General features: G+C 37.2%; 1 protein-coding gene across 1 annotated transcript in view; it reads right to left on the reverse strand.

Moving 5' to 3' along the window:
* LOC126952358 (uncharacterized) overlaps positions 1-26,094 on the reverse strand; it is a gene marked incomplete at its 5' end in the record, with an annotated part of 317,885 nt that overhangs the window by 85,250 nt on the left and 206,541 nt on the right. Inside the window, 3 exons of the mRNA XM_050786815.1 lie at positions 10,557-10,720; positions 18,125-18,377; positions 20,757-20,972. Of these exons, the coding sequence (XP_050642772.1) occupies positions 10,557-10,720; positions 18,125-18,377; positions 20,757-20,972 (633 nt within the window). The remainder of the gene's footprint in view (positions 1-10,556; positions 10,721-18,124; positions 18,378-20,756; positions 20,973-26,094) is intronic.

The following is a 26,094-nucleotide window of genomic DNA, read 5'->3' on the forward strand; positions in this document are numbered from 1 at the left end:
CTTGTTCTCTGCATATTTTAAAGAAAAATGTAAACAGCCTGGAGATCTTTTGTACTATTTAGATAAAGGGTTTAGAATTCAAGAATCTATATGATATCAATGGAAGCTTTATCTGAAAGGAATGCTACAAGACCAAACACTTAGTCATGGATGGGCCTCACATCTTTTCCCTAATGCCAATGTCCATAGTAGTCATTTATAAATGTTTGGGGAAAGGTAAATTTTGTAGAAGATTATCGTGAAAACAAGAGAAGCTTACTCTGTCCATCACACTGGAAACATAAAATAATGAGGTAAATTTATTTAAAATAAAACCCAGTAAGATAAAATAACAAAACAGTTAAGATCTAATGATGATACCAACTTACTGAACATACCAGAAAATTAAAGATAAAAGAATGTCTTAGATCTCAACACTAGCCATACCAAATGACTTCTACATGGCTTATGAGCAGAGGTTCAAAAAAGAATTCAAACTTTCTAAAAATAGAAGTAAATAAATGGGAAACAATTATTTGTCAAATTTGTTATTTCAATGTCAACAAAGTTATAAAAGACTTTATGTAAATTTTAAATAACTATTTTAAAATCAAAACATAAATTTAAAAGGCTAGCAGAAAATAGAGAAAATATCCGTTAAAATTATGACAAAAGGGTTAATACTGTTAATATATATATATATAAAACTCATAAAACTGAGTAAGACAAATATTTGAACGCTCTGTGAAAAGGAAGGCAAAAGGACACTTAAAAAAGAATTCATAGGCTAGGCGCTGTGGCTCACGCCTGTGATCCCAGCACTCTGGGAGGCCGAGGTGGGTAGATCACCTGAGGTCAAGAGTTCGAGACCATCCTGACCAACATGGTGAAACCCCAACTCAAAATTAGCTGGGCATGGTGGCAGGCGCCTGTAATCCCAGCTAGTGGGGAGGCTGAGGCAGGAGAATCACTTGAACCCGGGAGGCGGAGGTTGCAGTGAGCCGAGATAACCTGAGTGACAAAGTGAGATTCCATCTCAAAAAAAAAAAAAAGGCAATTCACAGAAAATGAAATATGAATGAATAATGAGCATAGTAAGAATGTTTAGCGATGAGTAAACAAAAACTAACATTTATTGAAAAATGAGATTTCATTTCTTCTATTAAATTTTTAAAAAGTTAAGACATTACATGAACATGATTTTAGAACTTTCCTCATTTACTACTGTGGAAAAATAAATCCATACTACTTTCCTAGAAAACAAGTTTGCAATAGTTGTCAAATGTCTTAGAAATATCAAACCCTCTAAAACAGTATTTCTGGGTCTCTAGGACTCCATTCAAATAATACTTTAAAATGTAGACAAGCCCCTGTGCCCTAGGATGTTCATTAGAATTATTTATAAGATGTACAAAAATGTAAAACAATCTATTTTCCAGCAATAAATAAATATGTATTTTATACTGCTTCTACAGTATATTTTATACAATATAAAATATTGTGTATGCATTAAGTGCATACATAATTCTGAGCAAACTATCACAAGGACAGAAAACCAAACACCGCATGTTCTCACTCATAGGTGGGAACTGAACAATGAGAACACCTGGACACAGGAAAGGGAACATCACACAGGAGGGCCTATCCTGGGGTGGGAGGAGGGGGGAGGGATAGCATTAGAAGATATACCTAATGTAAATGATGAGTTAATGGGTGCAGCACACCAACATGGCACATATATACACATGTAACAAACCTGCACGTCGTGCACATGTACCCTAGAACTTAAAGTATAATAAAATTTTTTTAAATGTATCACATAATATTAAGTTTAAAATCAACATATGAAGTTGTTTTTGTAGAATTCCAACTTTGTAAAAAACTATATAATGGGAAAACAGTTTAAATAAAAGCTCCTAAAAAATTAACAATGCTTTATCTAGATGAGATTACTCGTGTTTTTAAATTTATTCTTTGACTTTTTTCTATACTTTCAATTTTTTTCATAAATCACAAATTCTTCTAGAATGAGAAAAATTACTAAAAATATTAATGCTTTTTAGAAACTATAAAATCAAGTCCAAATGATTACATCTAGCAGATGTGAGAAACTGGTATCCCAGTCAACTTGCCTTTCAGAGCCATGGAGACTGAGAATTTTTCTAGTAGAAATCCTGTAGCATCTAATTACTGAGGCTCTTGGAGGAATCAGGTCCAAACAAGCAAACTTAACAGGGATCAATCTGGAGCCTGCACAGCCAGTCCCCATAATGTGGAGCTTCCAGGGCCCAGAGCTAGACACATCCTTTATGAACTGCCAGCACAAGACTTGGTCTCCTTTGTCTTCCTATCATGCTAGCCATATTAACATTGCCATGTTGACAGCACTGATCCAGAAGTCCAGAACGACTTACAGTTGTTGCTCTAATATATCGATTAAGGATGCTAACCTAAATCAGTCAGACATTGCACAAACCCACATTGGCATTTTCCACTAAGATGAGTTCTTATGACTTCTGTGTCTCCTGGACTATTATGCCAGAGCAAAACCCCACCTCAATGACCAGATGCATCTGCTGGGGGCCGTGCTGGCTTCACAGAGGACCTGGGCTGCCCAGCATGCCATCATTTTGAGAGGTGACAATGTGCTAGCAGACCTCGCTAGCTCTCAGAGCCTCCGCGGCCTCGGCGTCCACAGTCGAGGAGCCCTTCAGCCCGCCACTGCACTGTGATAGCCTCTCTCTGGGCTGGCCCAGGCCGGAGCCGGCTCCCTCTGCTTGCAGGGAGGTGTGGAGGGAGAGGCGCGGGCTGGAACCGGGGCTGCGGGGCGCGGCGCTCACGGGCCAGTGTGAGTTCCGGGTGGGCGTGGGCTAGGTGGGCCCCGCACTCACAGCAGCTGGCTGGCGCTGCCGGCCCGGGCAGTGAGGGGCTTAGCACCCTGGCCAGCAGCTGCGCAGACTGCACTGGCTCCCCCCAGCACTGCTGGCCTGCCCGCGCCTGGCGGGAATTCTCACCAGGCCTCAGCCGCCTCCCCGCGAGGCAGGGCTCTGGATCTGCAGCCCGCCATGCCCGAGCCCTGCCCTGCTGCCTCCTCCCTGCCTGTGGGCTCCGGGAGGCCAGAGGCTCCCCGAGGGGCACCACTCCCTGCTCCACGGCTACCGGTCCCATCAACAGCCCAAAGGCTGAGAAGTGCAGACGCCTGGCGCGGGATTGGCGGGCATGGCGGGGGATTGGAGGACAGCTCCGCCTGTAGCCCCGTGTCGGGATCCACTAGGGAAGCCAGCTGGGCTTCCCAGTTGGGTGGGGACTTGGAGAACTTTTATGTCTAGCTGGAGGATTGTATATGCACCAATCAGCACTCTGTTTCTAGCTAATCTGGTGGGGACTTGGAGAACTTTTATGTCTAGCTAAAGGACTGTAAATGCACCAATCAGTGCTCTGCGTCTAGCTCAAAGTTTATAAATGCACCAATCAGTGCTCTGTGTCCAGCTAATCTGGTGGGGACTTTGAGAACTTTTGTGTCTAGCTCAAGGTTTGTAAACACACCAATCAGCACCCTATCAAGACAGACCAATCAGCTCTCTGTAAAATGGGCCAATCAGCAGGATGTGGGTGGGGTCAGATAAGGGAATAAAAGCAGGCTGCCGAAGCCAGGAAGGGCAACCTGCCCTGGTATCCTTTAACAGTGGGGCAGGTTTGTTGTTTTGCTTTTTGCAATAAATCTTACAGGGGCTGAGTCTCTAGGTTCCCCACTGCATTTATGAGCTATAACTGTTATTGTGAAGATCTGCAATCTTACTCCTGAGGCCAGCGAGACCAGGAACCTGTGAAGGAGAATGAACAATTCCAGACGAGAGGAACGAATGATTACATACGCGCTGCCTTAAGAGCTGTAACGCTCACCGTGAAGGTCTGTAGCTTCACACTTGAAGCCAGGCGGACCACAAACTCCTCCAGAAGGAAAAGACTCCAAATCCCTCAGAACATCAGAAGGAATAAACTCCAGACACACTATGTTTAAGAACTGTAACACTCACCACGAGGGTCAGTGGCTTTATTCTGGAAGTCAGTGAGACCAAGAACCCACCAGTTCCGGACACAGTTTCAGAGAAAGACAAGTAAACAGACTCTTCAGCTGATGTATGGAAGAGACGGACTTACTCAGATGGAAAAAAACAGGTATTTTTCCTGTAGGAGATTACCATCATTTTATCAACATCTGAAGGAACCTTAAGAGCACCTGCTTCTAGAATATAAGCAAACCCTGCTGAGGGTAACTAAGCATGCCTAGTTTAGACGGCAGGTTAAGCATGGAAAACAAGGAGAACTAGGTTGAGAGAGTGAACAAAACCTGTTTATTTCTACTAAATTATTCCAGGTTCATTGTCTATGATGGCCAGGCCATCCACCTGTCATTGTTTTGTCCCTATATTATTTCTCCATCCATTATAGTGCTTCCCACTCTTCCTACCCATAATTACCTGTGGGGTAATCTTTCTATTTTAATTCAAATACCCATTTACTTTAGGTAGCAAAGCATTAAGTCATAGTTATTTGGTGCATAAATTTTGTGCTTTCTTTTTTAACTTTACAAATAATGTAGATAATAAAGTTGTAGACCTCCGACGATGAAGAGTGTAACTGTAAACATTCATTTTAAGTGAAAATGGTTATATTGATGTGGGAATAAATGATACAAAACATTATTTGATAATTTTAATCTTAGAAAAGTCTAAACTACATCTCATGCTTTAACTTCTCTGATCATTTTAAACAATAATTATTCATGTAGAGCCTGTTATAAAAACCTACACATGCATGTTAATTTCATCATGTTACACAAAAAAAAATGCCTAAAGTCTAGCAAATGAACATCTTTGCCTAGGGCCACATGACAAGTTTGTGGTCAAATGAAAACTGAGTGATCAGAGAAGCCCTTCTCTAAGAAACTAAGTGCTCTGGAAAGATGACATACAGTGCTTATGACATGTCAAAATATAAACCAAGCCTGTGCCTAAACAACACACATCCCCTGGAGAATTAGGCAATTTTACAACAGCTATGTTAGTGACCTAAAGGCCGCATCAGAGAATGATCAGTCTACTGAAGGAAGACTTGCGCAGTGAGTTCACCTCGCATTTCATAGAAAATAATGACTATCATATGTGTACTCCCTCAGTACCCAGCCACAAACCTCCAAGCAGCTGCATTCACCCTTACCTTTTTTTCTTATCATATCAAGAGACAAGATCTTTTTCCAAAATCCAAGGTTTGTCTCCATCTGAGTTGTACCTCATGTCTTCAGAGACCTCTCTCAAATATACTCCCTTGCTTAAGTATTTATAATATTTCTGTAAATTTTCATCTCTGCCTAGAAATATGTTCAAACCACGCCCGTATTTAAAAATCATTTTTAAAATATATTTTCTAACCACTTTCTATTTATAGCATAACTGTATAAAAAAAGTCACAAAGTACCAACTCTACATCCACATCCTTGACTCAGCCCACTGCAATTTAGTCTCTACCAAAAGGCAATGAAACTCAAGGTTTCAACTACATATATCTATAGTCTATATTGATTTCCCCGAGCTCTGCACTTATTTATCCAACTTCTCGTAACATATTTCCCTTGGCAATATCAAAGATAGCTCAACATGAAAGAAAAGTGAGTTAACTTGTTATCCATCTCCTGTAAATGTTTATTTTCTATCTAATCCCTGCCTCTGAGGATTCTACAGCCATTTCCCACCTGCTCAACTCCTGATCTTGAGACTATACTAATTATCATCCTCTCCTTTGCCTTCAACTTCCAATCAAATTATGTTATGTTCTGCTCATTAACTATTTGGTTTTTGTTTTGAATTTCTTTATTTCTTCTAAAAAATATGGGAAACATCTGCAGAAAGAGCAGGTTTGTTACATAGGTATACATGTGCCATGGTGGTTTGCTGCACCAATTGACCTGTCCTCTAAGTTTCCTCCCCTCACCCCCCACCCTCCAACAGGCCCTGGTGTGTGTGGTTCTCCTCTCTGTGTCCAGGTGTTCTGAGTGTTCAACTCCCATTTATGAGTGAGAACATGTGGTGTTTGGTTTTCTATTCCTGAGGATGATGACTTCCAGCTTCATCCATGTCCATGCAAAGGACATGATCTCATTCCTTTTTATGACTGCAGAGTATTCCATGGTGTATATGTACCACATTTTCTTTATCCAGTCTATCATAGATGGGCATTTGGTTGGTTCCATGTCTTTGCTATTGTAAATAGTGCTGCAATAAACGTACATGTGCATGTGTCTTTATCGTGAAATGATTTATATTTGGGGGGATATATACCCACTAATGGCATTGCTGGGTCAAATGGTATTTCTGGTTCTAGATCATTGAGGAATAACCATACTGTCTTCCACAATGGTTGAACTAATTTAAATTCCCACCAACAGCGTAAAAGCATTCCTATTCCTCCACAGCCTCTCCAGCATCTATTGTTTCTTGACTTTTTTGTGACTGGTGTGAGATGGTATCTCATTGTGGTTTTGATTTGCATTTCTCTGATGATCAGTGATGTTGAGCTATTTTTTTATGTGTTTGTTGGCCACATGTATGTCTGTTTTTGAAATGAGTCTGTTCATATCCTTTGCCCACTTTTTAATGGGGTTGTTTTTATTCTTGTAAATTTGCTTAAATTCCTTGTAGATTCTGGATATTAGACCTTTGTCAGATGGGTAAACTGCAACATTTTTCTCCCATTCTGTAGGTTGCCTGTTCACTGTATTGATAGTTTCTTTTGCTGTGCAGAAGCTCTTTAGTTTAATTAGATCCCATTTGTCAATTTTGGTTTTTGTTGCAATTGCTTTTGGCATTTTCATCATGAAGTCTTTGCCCATGCCTACATCCTGAATTGTATTGCCTAGGTTTTCTTCTAGAGTTTTTATGGCTTTGGGTTTTACGTTTAAGTCTTTAGTCTATCTTGGTTAATTTTCATATAAGGTGTAAGGAAGAAGTTGAATCCCAGAACAGACCAAAAACATGTTCTGAAATTGAGGCAGTAATTGGTAGCCTATCAACCAAAAAAAGCCCAGGACCAGACAGATTCACAGCTGAATTCTACCTGAAATACAAAGAGGAGCTGGTACCATTCCTTCTGAAACTATTCCAAACAATTGAAAAGGAGGGACTCCTCCCTAACTCATTTTATGAACTAGCATCATCCTAATACCATAACTGGGAAGATACACAACAACAACAAAAAAGAAAATTTCAGGCCAATATCTCTGATGAACATTGATGCAAAAATCCTCAATAAAATACTGACAAACTGAATCCAGCAGCACATTAAAAAATTATCCACTATGATCAATCAGCTTCATCCCTGGGATGCGAGGCTGGTTCAACATATGCAAATCAATAAACATAATCCATAAACAGAACCAAAGACAAAAAACACATGGTTATCTCAATAGATGCAGAAAATGCCTTCAATAAAATTCAACATCCTTTGTGTTAAAAACTCTCAATAAACTAGTTATTGATGGACCATATCTCAAAATAATAAGAGCTATTTATGACAAACCCACAGTCAGTATCATATTTAATGGGCCAAAGCTAGAAGCATTCCCTTTGAAAACCAGTACAAGACCAGGATGCCCCCTCTCACCACTCCTATTGAACACAGTATTGGAAGTTCTGGCCAGGGTAATCAGGCAAGAGAAAGAAAGAAAGGGTATTCAAATAGGAAAAGGGGAAGTCAAATTATATCTGTTTGCGGATGGCATGGCTTTATATTTAAAAAGCCCCATCGTCTTAGCGCCAAAACTTAAACAGATAACCAAAGTCAGCAAGGTCTCAGGATGCGAAATCAATGTGCAAAAATCACAAGCATTCCTTTACACCAACAATAGAAAAGCAGAGAGCCAAATCATGAATTAACTCCTATTCACAATTGCTAGAAAGAGAATAAAATACCTAGGAATACTGCTAACAAGGGATGTGAAAGACCTCTTCAAGGGGAACTACAAACCACTGTTCAAGGAAATAAGAGAGGACACAAACAAAAGGAAAAACATTCCATCTTCATGGACAGGAAGAATCAATATCGTGAAAATGGCCATACTGCTCAAAGTAGCGTATAGATTTAATGCTATTCCCATCAAGCTACCATTGACATTCTTCACAGAATTAGAAAAAACGACTTTAAATTTCATATGGAATCCAGGAAGACACTGTATAGCCAAGACAATTCTAAGCAAAAAGAGCAAAGCTGGAGGCATCACACCTCCTGACTTCAAACTATATTACAAGCCTACAGTAATCAAAGCAGCATGGTACTGGTACCAAAACAGACATGCAGACAAATGGAACAGAACAGAGACTTCAGAAATAACACCACACATCTACAACCATCTGATCTTCGATAAACCTGACAAAAATAAGCAATGGGGAAAGGATCTCTTATTCAATAAATGGTACTTGGAAAACTGGCTAGCCATATGCAGAAAACTATTTCTTAAATATATGCCAACTTCCATGTTTAGTGATATTCTCTTTAAAATTTTTGACACTCCTTGCCTAGACTATCAAAATGGCTTTCTAACTAGATTTTCCTACTTCCAACCTGGTCACTGTTAAACCCACCTTTCCTTCTACTATCAGAGTGATTTTCCTAAAATTAAAAGTTACGTTAAATCCTTTAATGTTTTCACTTTACCATTAGAAGAAAGTCAAACTCCATAGCATGATGTCAAGTCTTTTATCATCTTGTCCTTGAATACATTTCCAACTTTAACTGTGCTGTCTGCCATCTCCCCATATCCTGCACACCAGCCATGTCAAAATACATTTGATTTGTCAAATACGTCACACTTTTGAAGGACCATATGGCTTTATATATCTTCCCATTGCCTGCAAACCTGCTTCCCTCTGTTTTTTATCTAGCTAAATTATATTAAGGCTTCAAAGATTACTTAAGTATCATATTTCCACTGAAATCTTTGCCTGTTGCCCACATCCTCCACCAGATCTGTGTTGTTTCCTTTTCTCAATGCTCCTAGAGATCCCTGTGTTGATCTCTTTCTGGCACTTTGCTAAAAAATGGTGGTGAGAACACTTAACATGAGATCTACTCTCTTAACAAAATATTAAATGCACAATACAATATTGTTATCTATATACCAATGTTGCACTGCAGATCTCTGGAACTTCATCATCATTTGTAACCAAAATTTTTACCCATTGAATGGCAACTGCATATTTACCCTTCTCCTCATCCCCTGGAAATCATCATTCTACTTTCTGCTTCTATGAGTCTGACTTATTTAGATACTTCATATATGTTAGCATAATGTCCTCAAGGTTTATACACATGTATTCACACTGTCACATATCACAGGACTTCTTTCTTTTTTATGATAATATTCCATTGGATGTACGTACCACATAATATATTCATCAACTGGTGGAGATTTAGGCTGTTTCCATGTCTTGCCTATTGTGAATAGTGTTGTAATGAACATGAGAATGCTAATATCTCCTTGAAGTTCTGATTCCAATTCTTTTGGATAAATACCCAGAAGTGGAATTGCTAGATTATATTGCAATGCTGTAGTAATTAAAACAGTATGGTACTGGCATAAAGACAGATATAGACCAATGTTACAGACTACAGAGCCCAGAAACAGATCTACACATATACAATGAACTGATCTTTAACAAGGATGCCAAGAAAACACAATGGGGAAAGGAGTCTCTTCTACAAATGGCACTGGGAAAAGTGAATATTCACATGCAAAAGAATGAGATTGACCTTTATCTTACACCATATGTTAATACAAAAATCAACTTAAAATGGATTAAAGACCTAAACATAAGATCTGAAACTGTAAAATTCCTAAAAGAAAACATAGGGGAAAATCTTCATGACATTGGTCTTGGCAATGATTTCATGGATAAGACACCAAAAGTACAGGAAGTAAAAGTGAAAATAGACAAGTGGGACTACATCAAACTAAAAAGCTTCTGCAAAGCAAAGGAAATAATCAATAGAATAAAATGCCCTCCTAGTACTTTTTATACTACCTTGCATTTATTGCTTCTCTTCTCTTTCATCACAAACATAAACTGATGACTTGGCAAGCCAAATCCATGATATTCAGGATCAAAGCTGAAGAATAATTTTTCTGTTGGTGACTTTAACGGGTGGAAAGTGTGGGAAGAAGCAGGTTGGAAGGAAAAGAAAAAGAGAATTTAAGACGAACTTTTCAGGAAATGTCCCAGAATGTTATTAGATATCAAGAGATTGCTCTTTGTTTGCTACAGGTCTCTGGTTTGGAGCAGCAAGTTTAATAACTCACAGTAAAATTAGCTCTCTCTATAATGGGGAAAATATTTTCCTAAAGTCAAATAATTTCCTGGTTGGTCTTCAGGACAAGTGTTACAGGTAACCAAAGAAATGTTCACCTTAGCAATGTAGAGATGGTTCTAACTTCTCTTCTTTAACCATCTCCTCACAACCTAAATGTGCAAAAAGAAGACTGGAGGCTGAACACATTGAAGAACAAAGTGATTGAAGCACCTTACCTGAGACAATATAAATATAAAATCAAAGAAGAAATGATGAACAGGAGGATGTAAAGCAGCACTGTGATCACCACGCCAAGAATGCCTGGCTGCATCGTTCTTACAAACATCCAGTAGAGCTTCGCGGCATCTGCCATGGGAGTCTCCTCATTATCTGTTAGCCGCTGACAAAAGCAAATACAGATTTGAAAAACTAAGAATGGGAACACTGATCATCAAGTTAGGTGAAAGTAAATATACAAAGACTATGTGACCCTATAAATTGTTTTTGAAATAAGTCTTCCAGGTACTAAAGATTGCCAGCTCTTCTGGTACACAAAGGAAAAGAAAAAAGGCTTGGTTTACCCGGTTTTTCTCATCTTCCCTCTAAGCCTTTACATGCACACACTTGACATGCAATTCATAAAGTAAAAGCCATGTTTTATTTATGTACTATTAACTTCTGAATTTAATGAGCACAAGATGTGAAGAAATTAAATATGATGGTGAAAAGAGTCCTTTCTTTCTGAAGCAGATTTGATAAGAATTTAATTTGTGCTATGCATGAAAGAGATGGCTTATTTTAGAAACTTATAAAAAAGTTATCAGGCTACTTAATGTGCGTTTGAAAACCAAGTTTACATTAGGTTAATTTAACAATAAGTCCTTATTTTAGACAAGGAAAGACGTACACTACATTGGATTAGAAATGAAAAACAATACTATGGGGTTTTTAAAAGTATATACATTTGTAAAGACCTACAGTATCATCATATGACATCTTTGACTTTATAAAATATGGATGTTCTTTAATTATAAGTCTCTTGATATCAAGTGGAAGTAATGTGCAATATAAATGTTAAGTAAGGTATCTTTTCTCAATGCAATAGAGAAGGAAGAATATCTTTAGTTTTTAAACTAATGATTAAACTGATGATAAATAAATGTTGAAAAGCCATTTTTTAAAAAGCTTATCCAAACCACTCATGTGTAGATGAAAACAGAAACCTAAGCAGATTCATTTGTATTTTCCCTACACCAAAATATACTTTAGTGATTGGGCAGTGAGTATAATTGAGATGTTCCAATTCTCAACTACTGCTTCTTTGAGCACCATCTCAAAACTTTTATTTCTATATTCTGTACTTGTTAACCAGTCTATCTCGCAAAATTGTGTGACTGCTGCCAGGACTTCTGGCAGTAGATTGTAAGAGTCATCATGCATCTCTCCTATTCTACATCATACCTTTCTGCTGTTTCTTAAAGGTAATGAAATAGACTTGAGATTCATTAATGAAACCAAAAAAAAAGATATATATTTGATGACAGTCACATAACCTAACCAATATATTTTAATTATTTCTTTGACCTACATATATTGAATGCCTATTATGTGTCATTAGGAACTGAAGATAAAAGAGGGAATACAATTAGACAAAAGCTCTACCCTCTTGGAGCTTACATTTATGTGAGAAGGGGGTACATGAATGATAGTAAGCATATATGCAAGATTAAAATAAGTAATTTATTGTTTATGATACATCACAGGATGGTATTATGAAGAAAAATGTAAACCAGAAGAGGTATAGGAAAGATAGAAGTGTATCACTAAATATTGCTTCAGAATAGGTGTCACTAAAAATATGGCCTCTAAGAAAAGACCTAAAGATATAAGAGAATGAGCCAGGTGCCTCCCAAATGGTATTCATCACATACGGCCCATACTACATCTGTGTGTGTGTGTGTGTGTGTGTGTGTGTGTGTGTGTGTGTGTTGATTCTCCAACTAGATTGTAAATTCCAGCCTGGACTATAGGGGCAATGGCTCTTACATCTTGTGTCATTCACAGAGCACAGCATCATCATTTCATTCTCATACTCTCATCTTTATTCTTTTTATGTTAAACATATAATATATAGTATGTTTATATATTTATACACATAATATATAAAATATATATTATATATTTATATACATAATTTATATATGTATTTTATATATATATATATATGTTTCAAGGTTTATTCCCAGTCTCTTATTTGATCTTCCCAGCAACACTATAAAAAGAGTAAGGTAGGTGTTTTGTATTTGTAGATATTACTACTTTCTCATGATGCATATGAGGACATTGAAAATCGAAGAGGTAAACTGGCCTATCCGACATCAAATAGATGACACATAGCAGAGCTGGGACCAGAGCCCAGCTCTCTCTGACTCCAACTCTGTGGTCTTTCCACTACTCTATGGTCACTTCTAATGGAGTGTTTGTGATTTGAATGTGTCTCCCAAAAGCATGTGTTGGAAACTTAATCCCAGTGCAAGAGTGTTGGGAGGTAGAGCCTAATGGGAGGTGTTTAGGTCATGAAGGCTCCATCCTCGTGAATGGATTAATGCCAATTATAAAAGGGCTTGAGGCTGCAAGTTTGAATTCTTGCCATCTCTCATCCTCTCTTTGCTCTCCTGCCATGGGATGACACAGCAAGAAGCCCCTTGCATGTGGTTGACTGCCACGGGTACTACTTGAGACCGTCATTATGGCAGTTACTATTGTTACTGCTTGAGACCGTCATTACAAGACTGAACAAAGGGATGAACATAGAAATGATAACAAAAAACAAAAGAAACTATTTTAAGGGAAGGCTAGCATGGAGGAGAAGAAGAGAGCTCCCTGCTTCTAGTGAGCAAAGACGGCCGCTGAGCATCTACAACCCTTTGTATTTATTGAGTAACGAGCAAGGAGGAGAAGGTAATGACTAGTCAGCTGCTTAATTGATCAAGGGTTCATATTGTTACTGACAGGTTTCAATTATGCCTAATCATAAGAAACATTTGTGCAGCCTCCAACACTTTTAGGATGTCAGTTCCTCAATCTCGGACTTCCCAGACTCCATAACCATGAGCCAATAATTCCTGTTCATTATAAATTAACCAGTCTTAGGTATTTTATTATCGCAGCACAAAAGAGAATACGATGTGGAGTCTCAAGAATCGTTTGCTGAATGACAGTGTTTGCATCCTACCTTTCATCTTTGCTTACATGTTTTATTCTTATCTCACTATTTATATTGAGGGCAGAAATTATGTCATATTTATTCTGAATCTTTTAAAACCTTATGTAGAGAGTATATACTCAATAAATATGTGCTGATGGACTAAAACATTCAGTAGCAAATCTTTCCTCTACTTTTTATCCAGATTAGGGCTCAGGCAGAGAAATAATTTATCCATTTAATGAAATTGTTGAACATAGTATCATCAATGCATTGCCAACCTCTGAACCAACAAACTGAAGGACTAGCAAAGAATTACTAGCAACATCAACAGCCACTCAGCACTTCAGCCTCAGACCAATTCATCTGCCACATCTCCCTTTAGATCTCCATACATGAAATGAATTCAAGACAGAAAATACCAGTAAAATTAGGTAGCATCTCCCTGAGCTGAGTGACCTGGTTCAAACCCAGAAGATACTCAGCTTCGTCCGCTAAAAAGAAGTGCGGAAGGATCTGGAGGTATGAACTCAGGCAACCTGAGTCTCCCAAGTGACATTCAACCTATGATAACTGCAATCCTTGTGGAACAGTAGTTTTCAAGAATTAATGATCATCAGAATCACCTGGAAGGTTTGTTAATATACATATTGATGGGCCCCTTCCCAATGTTTCTAGCTCAGTGAATTTGGTGCAGGGCCTGAGATTTTGCATTTCTGTTAAGTTCTCAGGTGATGTTAATGCTGTTGGTCCAGGGACCACGCTTTGAGAACCATAGATTTAAATCAATACTTCTGAAGCTTCAGTATGTGGCCACATCCAAGTGCATTTTTACAGGTTCCCAAAGGGTTTTAATGCTGTCTATCTGTGGATTACAGACAGCTTTAGAGGTTTTTAAAAGATAACAAAATTAGATGTCATCTGCAATAAAACATGATGGATTCAAACTGCCCAATAATTTGTGCAAATTTGGAAAACAATTTAGCTTTTTTTTTTTTTTCAAGTGGAGAGAGAGAGAAGGGTGCTCTATACAGCTACTGGAATCCAAGGCAGCCTTTGTCAGGTTCCAGATCTATGAACTGGTTCTGAGATGGCCACACTGGAGGTTACTTTCCTATAGATTACATCGGAGGTCCAGAGTAAATTAAGTTCTGCTCATTTTGTCAGCTGCCTTGGATACAGTGGTCTGGTTTCCTATTTATCTGCCTGAGGGAACTAACTGAAACAAGAAAAGTCCTTCCAAGATTGCTGCAGACATCCTTCTGAGCAGATCTCAGAGGACTACAGGGACAGCTGCTCATCCTCCCCAAATGGCTTCACGTGTGATGTGGCTGTAGGCTGAGCCCCAGCACCCTGTCTACTCAATATGCACATTAGGACTCTGGGAGAAACTGGAAGTTGGTCCTCCCAGAATGCAGACAGCATTTCTCTCTACATCTCCTGCTCATCAATCCTCGATGCCACAGTCACCTTATTATCCTGGAGAATAAGAGAGGTAGGAATGTAGATGTTATCCAGCTGGAGAATCAGAATGTGCTAATCAACAGGGTGAAAAAAGTTTAGAGATGGGGTAGGAAACACAGCCACTTCTAACTCAAAAGGCTCCCTCTTCTGCCATGTTGTCAAGGTGCTCAAAGGCATGGAGGCTTCACACAGTGGTCTGTCCTTCAAGAACTGAGGAGCGTTCCTTGGCACATGATTCTTTCGCTAATCCCTAACAGTGGGACTAGAAACTAGATATACCAGTGGGCTTGAGGGGCACTGTTTTAGTTAATTTTAATAATGTTAAATGATCTACATAGTTAGAGTCAACAATCACACTTGTAGGCAGGTTCTGGGCATTTCTGGCAGAGGTCATTTCCACTAAGGAATAAGCAGTCAGAATTCTCACATGAAATCAACAAGACATTAGTGCACTTAAAGCTTCGAGAACTCCAGTCTTGTGAAGAGCAGTCCAGCTATCCCCAGTGAGCGAAAGCCCAGCCTAGCAAGCAGGAAAATGAAAGGAAAGGCCTTCTCTGCAAAGTATGTAGCACCTTGTTACTCACAGTGTGTCCATGGAACTAGCATCATTGGCACCATCTAGGGGTCTATCAGTAATGAAGAATCCTAGGCTCTACCTGCTAACTCAGAATGTGCATTTTGTTTTATTTTTTAAAATATGTTTTTATTTTTATAGATTTAGAGGCTGTAACTGCAGATTTGTTACATGAATATGTTGTGCAGTGGTGAAGTCTGGGACTTTTCATATAACCATCACCCAACTAGTATACACTGCACCCATTAGGTAATTTCTCATCCCTCATGCCAATTTCCCATCCCTCACGCCCCTTCCACCCTCCATCCTCCCACCTTTTTAAGTCTCTGATGTCTATTATTCCACTGTTTATGTTCATGTATACTCATTATTTAGCTCCCACATATAAGTGAGAACAGGAATGTGCATTTTAATAAGATCCCCAGGGAACTTGAAAGCAAATCTTTCCTCTACTTTTTATCCAGATTAGGGCTCAGGCAGAGAAATAGCATGCTAGGGCCTGAGACACAGTGCGAAAAATGGTGACAGGCTCTGCTGACCTTAGCTGTCTACTATAGCACCCATAGTGGGAGATATCTTCATGGATGCAAATGTTCTGAAAGCACTTTGTTGACAAAAGAGTCGATTTCAAACACAGTTAACAAGTAGAGTCCATCAAAACACTCATCTCTATGATTTGCTTGGTATGGTGAATATAATCCAAACACATACATTCCAGTTATGAAACTTTCCTTTTTCTTGTTAAAAGGAGAAATATACCAAATGTGGAATATTATTTCATACATTAAGATAATTTTATAAATAAACATTTGGTCATATTGATTAATTTATAGTATCTATATGCTCCCTTGCTTGGAATGATATTTTATGGCCAGGTCTACAGTATAGAAATTTAGTTAAAATTCAGATGTCTCTTCTTTTGCCTATTGAAATTGCTTAAAAATGTGATGACTCCAAGGTAAAGTGTTTCTTGGCTTGAATTACTCCACTGTTTGCCAGTATCTTTAATTTTGCTTTGATGATTTAATCTAAAGCATTTGGCAATTTAAATGGAGCTTCAATAAAGTTGCTAAATTGCAGGTCAGGGGTCACGGCAAGTAGGCAGGATAGGAAAGGATGATCCCCCATTGAGCCTTGTCTAGCCTTGCCTAGGAAAGGATGCCCAATTGAGCCCTGCCTATGCAGGAGCTTGCATCTTCCAACCTATGTTGCTATTCTTAGATCTTCTTAGTCGGCTCATCAGAGCTTTCCTATGCATCCATAATGTCCATGGTCCTCAAACTGTGGTCCCTGACCAACAACATCACTGTCATCTGTAAATTTGTTAGAAATGCAAGTTCTTGAGCTCTACTTCAGACCCACCAGAGAAAGAACTCTGGGGATGGGGCCCAGCAATCTGTTTTTACCATAGCCTACAATAGATTCTGATACAGAATAAGGTTTGAGAATCAGTACGTTTCAGTAACACTCTCTAGGAAATCCCACGCCTTGCGAATTCAAAGCAATAGATTTGGATATGGTAATAAATTTACACTAAGAGCCACATCATTTTCGCCTCAAATTATAGCCCCCAAATTCATTGGTAAATTAAATATTTTGGGGTAATCAAAAAATTGTCATCAGGGATAACATACATTTGATTTCACAAAGCAATATATTGACTGAAAGCTTGAAGTAGAGATTTTAACACAATGGAAGGAACATCATCCTCAGAATTCAGAAATCTGGGTCCTAGTCGTGGGTGCAGTGTGAACTGGCTATATGGCCTCAGATAAGTCATGTAATTCTGCATCTGGTTTCTCCCAGCTGTAAAGTGAGAAGAATACTTGCCCTATCAACTTACAGGATTGTCATAAATATGTAATCAAAGACATTGTGTGAAGATGCTTGAAAAATACAGGAGCACTCTTCAAATATTAGAATTATTATTACCATTATTTACATGTCATTATGTACCTTAATACATCATTCATAATTATGTAATCTTAGAAATATATATTTTAGGGTGAAAATGCACCATGTCACTTCAATATCATCACAAAAGTCTAAATAAATGCCTATGCGGTAGTTTTTAAAACACATTTATTACTTAGAAATGTTTAAAAAGCTTTCATTCTTGACTGTATTTATTGCAGAAGAGTACTACATCATAGTCAATAAATAACCTAACTAATTCAAGGAACTACTGTGCAGTTACCTTTTTGCAAAATTTGCCTATGAAAATTCTTAATATTAAAAAAGTTACCTAAAAAAAGTTACCAAAAGAATATAACAAAATAAAGCTTCTTTGTAATAAGGTTACAAATGTGACAGCTAGCTGGGATTTGATCTTCAACATGACTTCTGGCTTATTTTTCAAGTGTTTATTTATGAGAGTTAAAATTACACTTAAATTGATTATATTAGACATGCATGACTTTTTTATCAGAAGAAACTTAATTTCGATTTAAGATGAATACTGATTGTTCATTATGATTGAAACTTTCCATGTCAAATGATTCATGGACTAAAGCTAAATTCTATGTCAAGGACTCATATCCTGATTATTTCATTTGACTTACCCCCAGGAGAGTATCCACTATAAACACTGCCAATGGGTCTAGAACTGTCCATAGTCCCATGGTAATGATTAACTTTGACAAGACATCAGGGCAGGAGGCAAACAGTAGCTGACAGCCCCATCTGATCAAAACCAAAAGAAGTAGGATTGCATTCAGCATTAAAGGCCCCATCACAACCACAGGAAGCTCTTCTCCAATGTGAAGTGAGGAGGTTGGGTAGCGAAGCTCAACGGTGTGAAGAGAAAAATGGAATCTGTGGGAAAAGAAGGCAATCGTATAAGGGTGAACAAGAGGAACCGTACAAAATACCAAGTGTACAAACCAATTTAAAGAATTCTGTGTTTTGTTTTCTTTTTCTTAAATACGGAAAACTGGACACTTAGTAGTACCCCCCAATTTATTGTTAGAAGTTTTCATCTTATCCCAGCCCCTCAACATGTTACTTCCCAGGAAAAGGTAAACTCTACCCTGTTTATTGTTGTTTTAAGTGTCCTGTGCCTCCATAGAAAGTATGTCAATTTGAGCCACTGAACACAGCATTCTAAGGACTAAGAGCATTTCTGCAGTTCACACAGTACATTTTAGTAGGTTATTTAAAATGCGAAATATACCAGTGAACTTTCTACTGTGTCAATCTTTAACAGAAATGAGAACTAGATGTAAATCTAATGCTCCTTTAGAGTTTCAGCATAACTGATTAATTTTACTCATGATTCTTGTCAGCAGATTCCCAGATACAACAAAAATGACACTGTCACCACTAACAACCAAAATATCATACTCCTTTGTTGTTCTAAAAGAGTCAACTAGATGCAGTTGAAGGACCTAACTCAATGATTAGATCCAATCTGAACCCAGTCATTCAAGCATCCTCGACCCAGGCTTTGCCACTATCTTTCTGTGCAGCAAGACTTTATTTCACTTGAAGTTTTCTCTCCCCTGAATTTCAGCCTATGTAAAGCTGCTTCATAGTTAATCCTGCCTGTGCATTCTATTTATCTGCCATCTACTAGAAGGAGTTGTTTTACCCACTCCTTGACTTGTGCTTCAAAGAAAGTTTTATGCTTTGTTCTTATGTGAATATCAAATAAAGTAATGTACATACATTTCTTTTTTCTTTCTTTTTTTTTTTTTTTTTTTTTGAAACAGAGTCTCGCTATGTCACCCAGGCTGGAGTGCAGGGGCACAATCTTGGCTCACTGCAAGCTCTGCCTCCTGGGTTCACGCCATTCTCCTGCCTCAGCCTCCCAAGTATCTGGGACTACAGGTGCCTGCCACCACACCCGGTTAATTTTTTTTTCTTTCTTTTTTGTATTTTTAGGAGAGATGGAGTTTCACCATGTTAGCCAGGATGCTCTCGATCTCCTGACCTCGTGATCCGCCCACCTTGGCCTCCCAAAGTGCTGGGATTACAGGCATGAGCCACCGTGCCCGGCCATGTACTTAAATATCTTAGCATAGTATCTGACACAGAGCGAGAGTGGAAGACATGCTCATTGTTGGTAATGTTATTGCTACGGCTCATAGCTAAGATGTGACACAGAGCTACTGTGTAACTCAAACCTGCAGACTGAGACAATAGCCAGAAAATATCCTTTGTATCTTAGGTCCTCCCTTGCTTAAGAAATTGGTTCAACGGGGCTGTCAAGATACATTTTGCAGTCTCATTTTATTAACAACTAATAAAGATAGGGCTTCCTTTCCTATTGAAGAATAAAAGAGTGAAAAGCAAACAACAACTAGGCCAAGCATATAACATTTGTTTTTCCTGCTTTGGAAACCTTAAAAAAAGGAAAGAGAAAGAAAGAAAGGAGGAACAAAGAGACTATCCATATAAAAATTCCTCCTTGAAAATGCAGTTTAGTATATACACATTTGTATATTCCATAATATATTCGGACCTTTATGATTTCATTTTCAAAGAATATCAATAACTATATATGTATGTATAAATACAAATATACATATATATTATTTTCATAAAGTCTTAAAGTTCTTTGCACTCTTCTTAATTGAAAATATACACACAACTTTATTTTTATCTGTACCATCTACATTTGAGAAAATGAATTTTACTCGTATTGATATCTATCTGTGTGTCTATCTACAGTGTCTTTGGAATCATGTTTGATAAAGAGATAACCTTTAAAATATCATCCTTTTCCAGAGGATAATGGCCCCGAAAGCTGCCTGGGCTTGAGTTTGGTAATTGTTTGAATTCAATCATTTTGCAGAAGAAGCAATCTTTGCTTCTCTGTGAATAGGTGATAAATCACACTTACATTACTTCTAAAATACCTTCAGCCTAAGTCACTATGATAAAATCAAAATAGAATAAAACATTGTTGCTAAATTCCTTTTTGGAACCTGCTCAGATATTAGAACATATTTGAATCTGCTAAATTTAAAATAAATATTGATGTACCAGTTATGTACTTATATATACAGGCCCATAAGGTGAGACTATAACTGTAATAGAAGTTCTTGCTCTTAGATAAAGACATTTTTGTCTTTTCAAATAATCTCTGCATTTTAGGTTGTACGGTAAATGGATGGGAGAGGTGTTTTGTACTTTCATTTGTCCTATCAAGATGAAAATACATTCTTTTGACTTTCAGAGGAAAGCACTCACTTTGTAACAGGAGTTGAAATGGCCTGGAGGAAAAGCCACTGGCCCAGGTAATGCAGGTAGAGCCTCAGGAACCAGAGAGAAACCATCAGCAGGATAATGTACCAGAAGCCCTGGCTTTGCCATTGAGATAACTGAAGTTCTGAAGACACTGATACCAGCACAAAATGGAGATGCTTGAAGAAGTCTCCAGATCTACTGTCAGCAACTGAAGAACAGCTGCAAACAAAGAAACAGTACATAAAATCTGTGCTTAAAGCACAACCAAAAGTAAGATATTTTGAGAATAACAGTGAAACACTGTGAAAGGAAAATTGATCAAAATTATTTCTAAATAAATAATTGGACTCAAAAGTATTTATGTTCCTTTTAGCTATAGTGGATTGCTCACATTATAGGAGAACACAAAGTAACATGAATTAGGGAAATGCAAATCAAGACCACAATGAGATGCCACCCCACATCTGTTAAAATGCCTACTATAAACACACACACACATACACAATAATAAGTGTTTGCAAGGATGTGAAGAAATTAAAACCTTTGTGTACTATTAGCAGGAAAGTAAAAAGGTTCAACTGCTATGGAAAACAGTATGGTATATCCTCAAAAAATTAAAAATAGAATTATCATATGATTCAGCAATTCCACCTTTGGATATATATCCAAAAGAATTGAAAGTAGGGTCCAGAAGTGATATTTGTGTACCCATGATTATAACAGAATTATTCACAATAGGCAAGATGTGGAAACAATATAAATGTCCATTGGTCGATGAATGGATAAACAAAGTGTGGTGTATATATATAAACAATGGGATATTATTCATCTTTAACAAAGAAGGAAATTCTGACACATACTACAACATGGATGAACCTTGAGGACATTGTGCTAAGAAAGATAAGCCAGTCACAAAAGAACACATACTTATGATTTCACTTACATGAAGAGGTATCTGAAATAGTCAAAATCATAGAAACAGAAAGTAGAATGGTGGTTGGCAGGCGTGGGGGAGAGGGGAAATGAGCAGTTGCTAACAGTATAGAATTTCAGTTTTTCAAGATAAAAATACTCAGGAGATTTGTTGCACAACAATGGGAAAATACCACTGAACTGTAACTTAAAAGTGGCCAAGATGGTAAGTTTTATGTTATGTGGATTTTACCATAATTGAACAGTTTTTAAAAATAAACATGAAATAAATTATTGTAAATGGTAAATGTATTTTTTATTTTTAAAATCTAAAATATATTCCTGCTTATCTCACCCACAATTATCTCTCTACATGGAGATTAAATTATTTGCATGTAACTTGTTAAAGATCAATTTTCATTTTAAAAATTGAAATTATCAGTATGCCACTAAAAATCTATGAATACAAATTCAAAGCTTAAGAACTTTTTCATTACATAACACAATACTGATATTTTTGGCTGAAATAAACTATAAAAGGATCTCATACAAAGTATTCTGATTTAGCTCTGATCTCCTCTCAATATTTGGCATTAAGGGCGAGAGATGTCAAAGTTTCTAAAATTTTTTGCAAGAGAAAAGATGAAGAGCCCATCTGAAAATAACTGAACAATCAGAAAGCATTTTCCACTCAGTCAAAATAATTTGTGGAGGTAGTATACAGTAGTTACCACAGTGTTGTGACTAAAATCTCTGGGAGCTGACAGCCTGGATATAATTCTCTATGCCTTAGTTTGCTCACATGGACAAAGAAGCTTGTAATAGCACCCATATCTCAGGGTCAGCATGATGAGTAGGTTAACAGATATAAAACAATTTGAACCATATTATCACTGTGGTACATTCACAAAACAATGAACACTTAATCTGTTGCTTCTCTTTCTTTCTCCTAATTTTTCCCAGCGCTACTTTGAACTACTCTGGGCTTCCATTGAGCCCAAGAAATGTAGAAAACCTGACTAAATAATGATATGATTCCTTTTATTTTTGAAGATATATATATATGGATATGCAAATATTTATTTAAGGCAGTAAATCACATGGGTATATACCATGTGTTTTATTAAACCAGTAATTGATCTTTATAATAACTAGTCTCTAAATTCCTGGATAAGCATGCCTAATTTTATTCTAGAAAGATTTTCCAGAATGAGATAGTAAATTCCTCCATGAAAAATAGTCTTAATAATAAACATGTTACCAAAGGAGAAACTAGTAACAGACTAGGCAGTTCAATGACTTAATGATGAACCACAGCAAGTCAGAGCAGTGCTGGGGACAGCAAATAAATGGAATTCATGGACATATTCAAAAGATGTTACATATAAATCCTCATTGCTCTCTGAAGATAAAATATGATGACATAACATGGGAAGAGAAGATAAATCATGAAAACAAGAGTGGGGAAAAAAGAAAGAAAGAAAAAACAATGAGTAAAAGATAATCTACTATTCCCTCTTAGCGTTGCAGACCACGATTACAGTCTTTTGGTCTGCACAGAACTAGTGAGGCACCGAACCTGATATTGACAATTCCTTTTTTTTTTTCTTGTATGTGTTTCTCCATGAAGGTGTAGACCGTCACCTAATGGAAAGCAAGATGCAGTCTTTTCATTGAGCATTCTTTTCAATTACACAAATGAGGAACAGTTAAACAGGAAACAGACCCCAAGAAGGTTTGGTTTATATACAGTAATGTAGTCAGGGGCTAACTCTGTTATAGAAGGGATTCCAAAATACCTCACTCCATTTACCATCATGTGAAATGAAATGCAGAACTTTCCACACTGCTAAAGCAGAATGCCCTGTACATGATCTCTTCCTCAGTTAATTATTCTGTCATTGTTTTGCCTCTTCAAAGGGAAGGGAAAATCAAATGCAGATTTGGCATTGTGTTGTTTGAAAAAAAAAGAACAAAAAAACCCTGGAAAGTCTCAAATGATACAAAACAGAAAAGACAGTAGCTTTTTTGACCTTTGGAAATTTCCACTCTTCTTTTCATATCTATTGACATAAATGACTAAGCAGTTTAAGTGTGTATGCACAGAACCCACTATAAAGTCATTCTTTTACCATTAGTTTTACTATAAAAATGTTTCCTACTCACATTCAGATATATGTGTTGTTTTTTTTAACCAGACTTTTGATTTAGGACAAATAACACTAAAATTTCATTAGGAACCACTTACATTGAATTCAAAATATTCAGTTATTTTATACCCAGTCACCACAAGTCAATATTTGTTTTTTGATTTATCTAATAATGGTAACTATTATTAGATACATGTGGATTTAAAGAGTCAGGAAAATCCCTGAATTGATCATTGAGAGTTTAGAAATTTATATACTGCAAATTAGAAATTAATAAAAGAATCAGTTGATACTGAATGATGCCAAATAAAAGACTATATCAAAAGCTAATTAATTGAGCAAAACTAGGCAAGTATAGTGTTATTAACAATGCTCATACAAAAACAAAATATGACAGTCTTTTAATCATTTTAAATTTGCCCTTGAAATCTAAATGTATAGAATTTAGAACTATTGTAGAATTATCTCTACAACTTTCTCTTCACTTCTCATTCTTGAAACATTTTTCATTAAAAAGAATTTTGCTTCCATGTTTCAAAATTGTCTTGAAAAAGAGCATCTTTTGTATCCTTATAGGCATGCAAGGCTTACATGATAAAATGCAGTGCCATTGTGGAATATCTTCATCCATATTGCAACTGTTCTTTTCCTTCCTCTGTAATCTTTCTTGGTTATGTACAAAGAGTATGACCATCAAAAGGATAATAAATGGCCTCTGCCACTGGGGTGTGTAATACGCATAGTGGGAATTGATTTGTTGGTTATGAAGGAAGCCACAGAGCACACAGATCACTGCAAAATCACATTGAGGCCAGCAGCTACTTCTCAGTTCATGCGGACATCTCCTCTATTGCTCACGGGGTGAGCTGCCAGAGGGTGAGAAGAATGGTGAGGTCATCCAGTATTCAGCTATTAAATGAAACCTATTTCTCTGAACTTTAGCCACATTTCAAATGACACACATATATCTACCTTCCATGCCCAGTCCTAATGGAGACCTGAAATCAAACAAGATTTCTATGATCCATCCACGTAATCATAATAAAAAAAGACCAAAATTGCTTTGGAAAAAAAAGAAGAGAATGCATAAAAAAGAGAATGCATTCTTAAACTACTCTATTCTATAGTTAACAAGAATCCTTAGGAATTTGGATAAAACAAAGAGTCATTCACTCATCAATTATGCATAATAATTCTTATTTAAAAATCACTACCAATAGATGGCACTAAAAATTTCCATATTCCTTTCTTTTGGCATAACCAAACACACTCTGGTTGTACCATTTTTTAAAAAGTATGGTGCTTTTTTCATTATAATCATCTATAAGTAATTCTTTTATTTAGGTACTTCTTAATTTCTTTTCCACCATATCCCACTCATCAGCAAGTTTTTGAGCATGGATATCCTCAGTGACTTCTGAGGCTTTCTAAGACTTAATAGTCACCTTTTCAGGGAGTCATTATCATGAAGATATCAAAGAAACATTGATATATCATATCATTTCATGGTTGGAGAAGGTGTTATTATATTCCCTCAGCATTCCCTTCTCCAGAGGCTGAATTAAAGCCTAAATAAGATCAGTCATTTGCCTAAGTAACATTACTGGTAACAAAGAATTTTTAAACTAGTGTCACCTGCTTTTTTGTGAGGACTCTTCATCAGTCAGCTACTGAATCACTTTAGCAAGAAACCCAACGACCAAGAAACTCTAGGCTGATTGAAAGTGAGCATCTTTACCTAGAAACTAGGTAAAAAAAAAAAAAAAAAGCATTTCTTCCTTTGTAGAAGCTGGTTGAATTGCGTATAATTTATTCAACAGATTATTGTTAAATCAATATAGTATATCAGGCTTTATCATAGTGCAGTTGGCAGAATAATGGCCCCCAAATATTCTATGCCTTAATTCCTGGAATCTGTGATTATGCGAAATTATATGGCAAAGGGAAATTAAGTAGCAGATGGAGTTAAAGTTGCTAACTGCTGGGCTTAAAATATGAAAAGTATTCTAGATGATTTAGTCAAGCCCAATCTAATCACAAGGGTTCTTTAAAAAAAAAAAATGGAAGAAGAAAGCAGAAGACACAGAATGAGAACACAAGACAGACCCAGAAAAAGGGTAACGTGAGAAGGATGGTGGAAACTGTAGTCTTTGAACCTGGAGATGATCCGAGGCCTGAAGACAGACTCTAGAGGCTGGAAAAGACAAGGAAACTCCTCTGGAGCCTCCAGAAAGAAGGCAGTCCTGCTGACACCTTGACTTTAGCCCAGTGAGACACAT

Source organism: Macaca thibetana, chromosome 4, assembly GCF_024542745.1.
Source record: "Macaca thibetana thibetana isolate TM-01 chromosome 4, ASM2454274v1, whole genome shotgun sequence".
In the NCBI taxonomy this organism is placed as follows: domain Eukaryota; kingdom Metazoa; phylum Chordata; class Mammalia; order Primates; family Cercopithecidae; genus Macaca; species Macaca thibetana.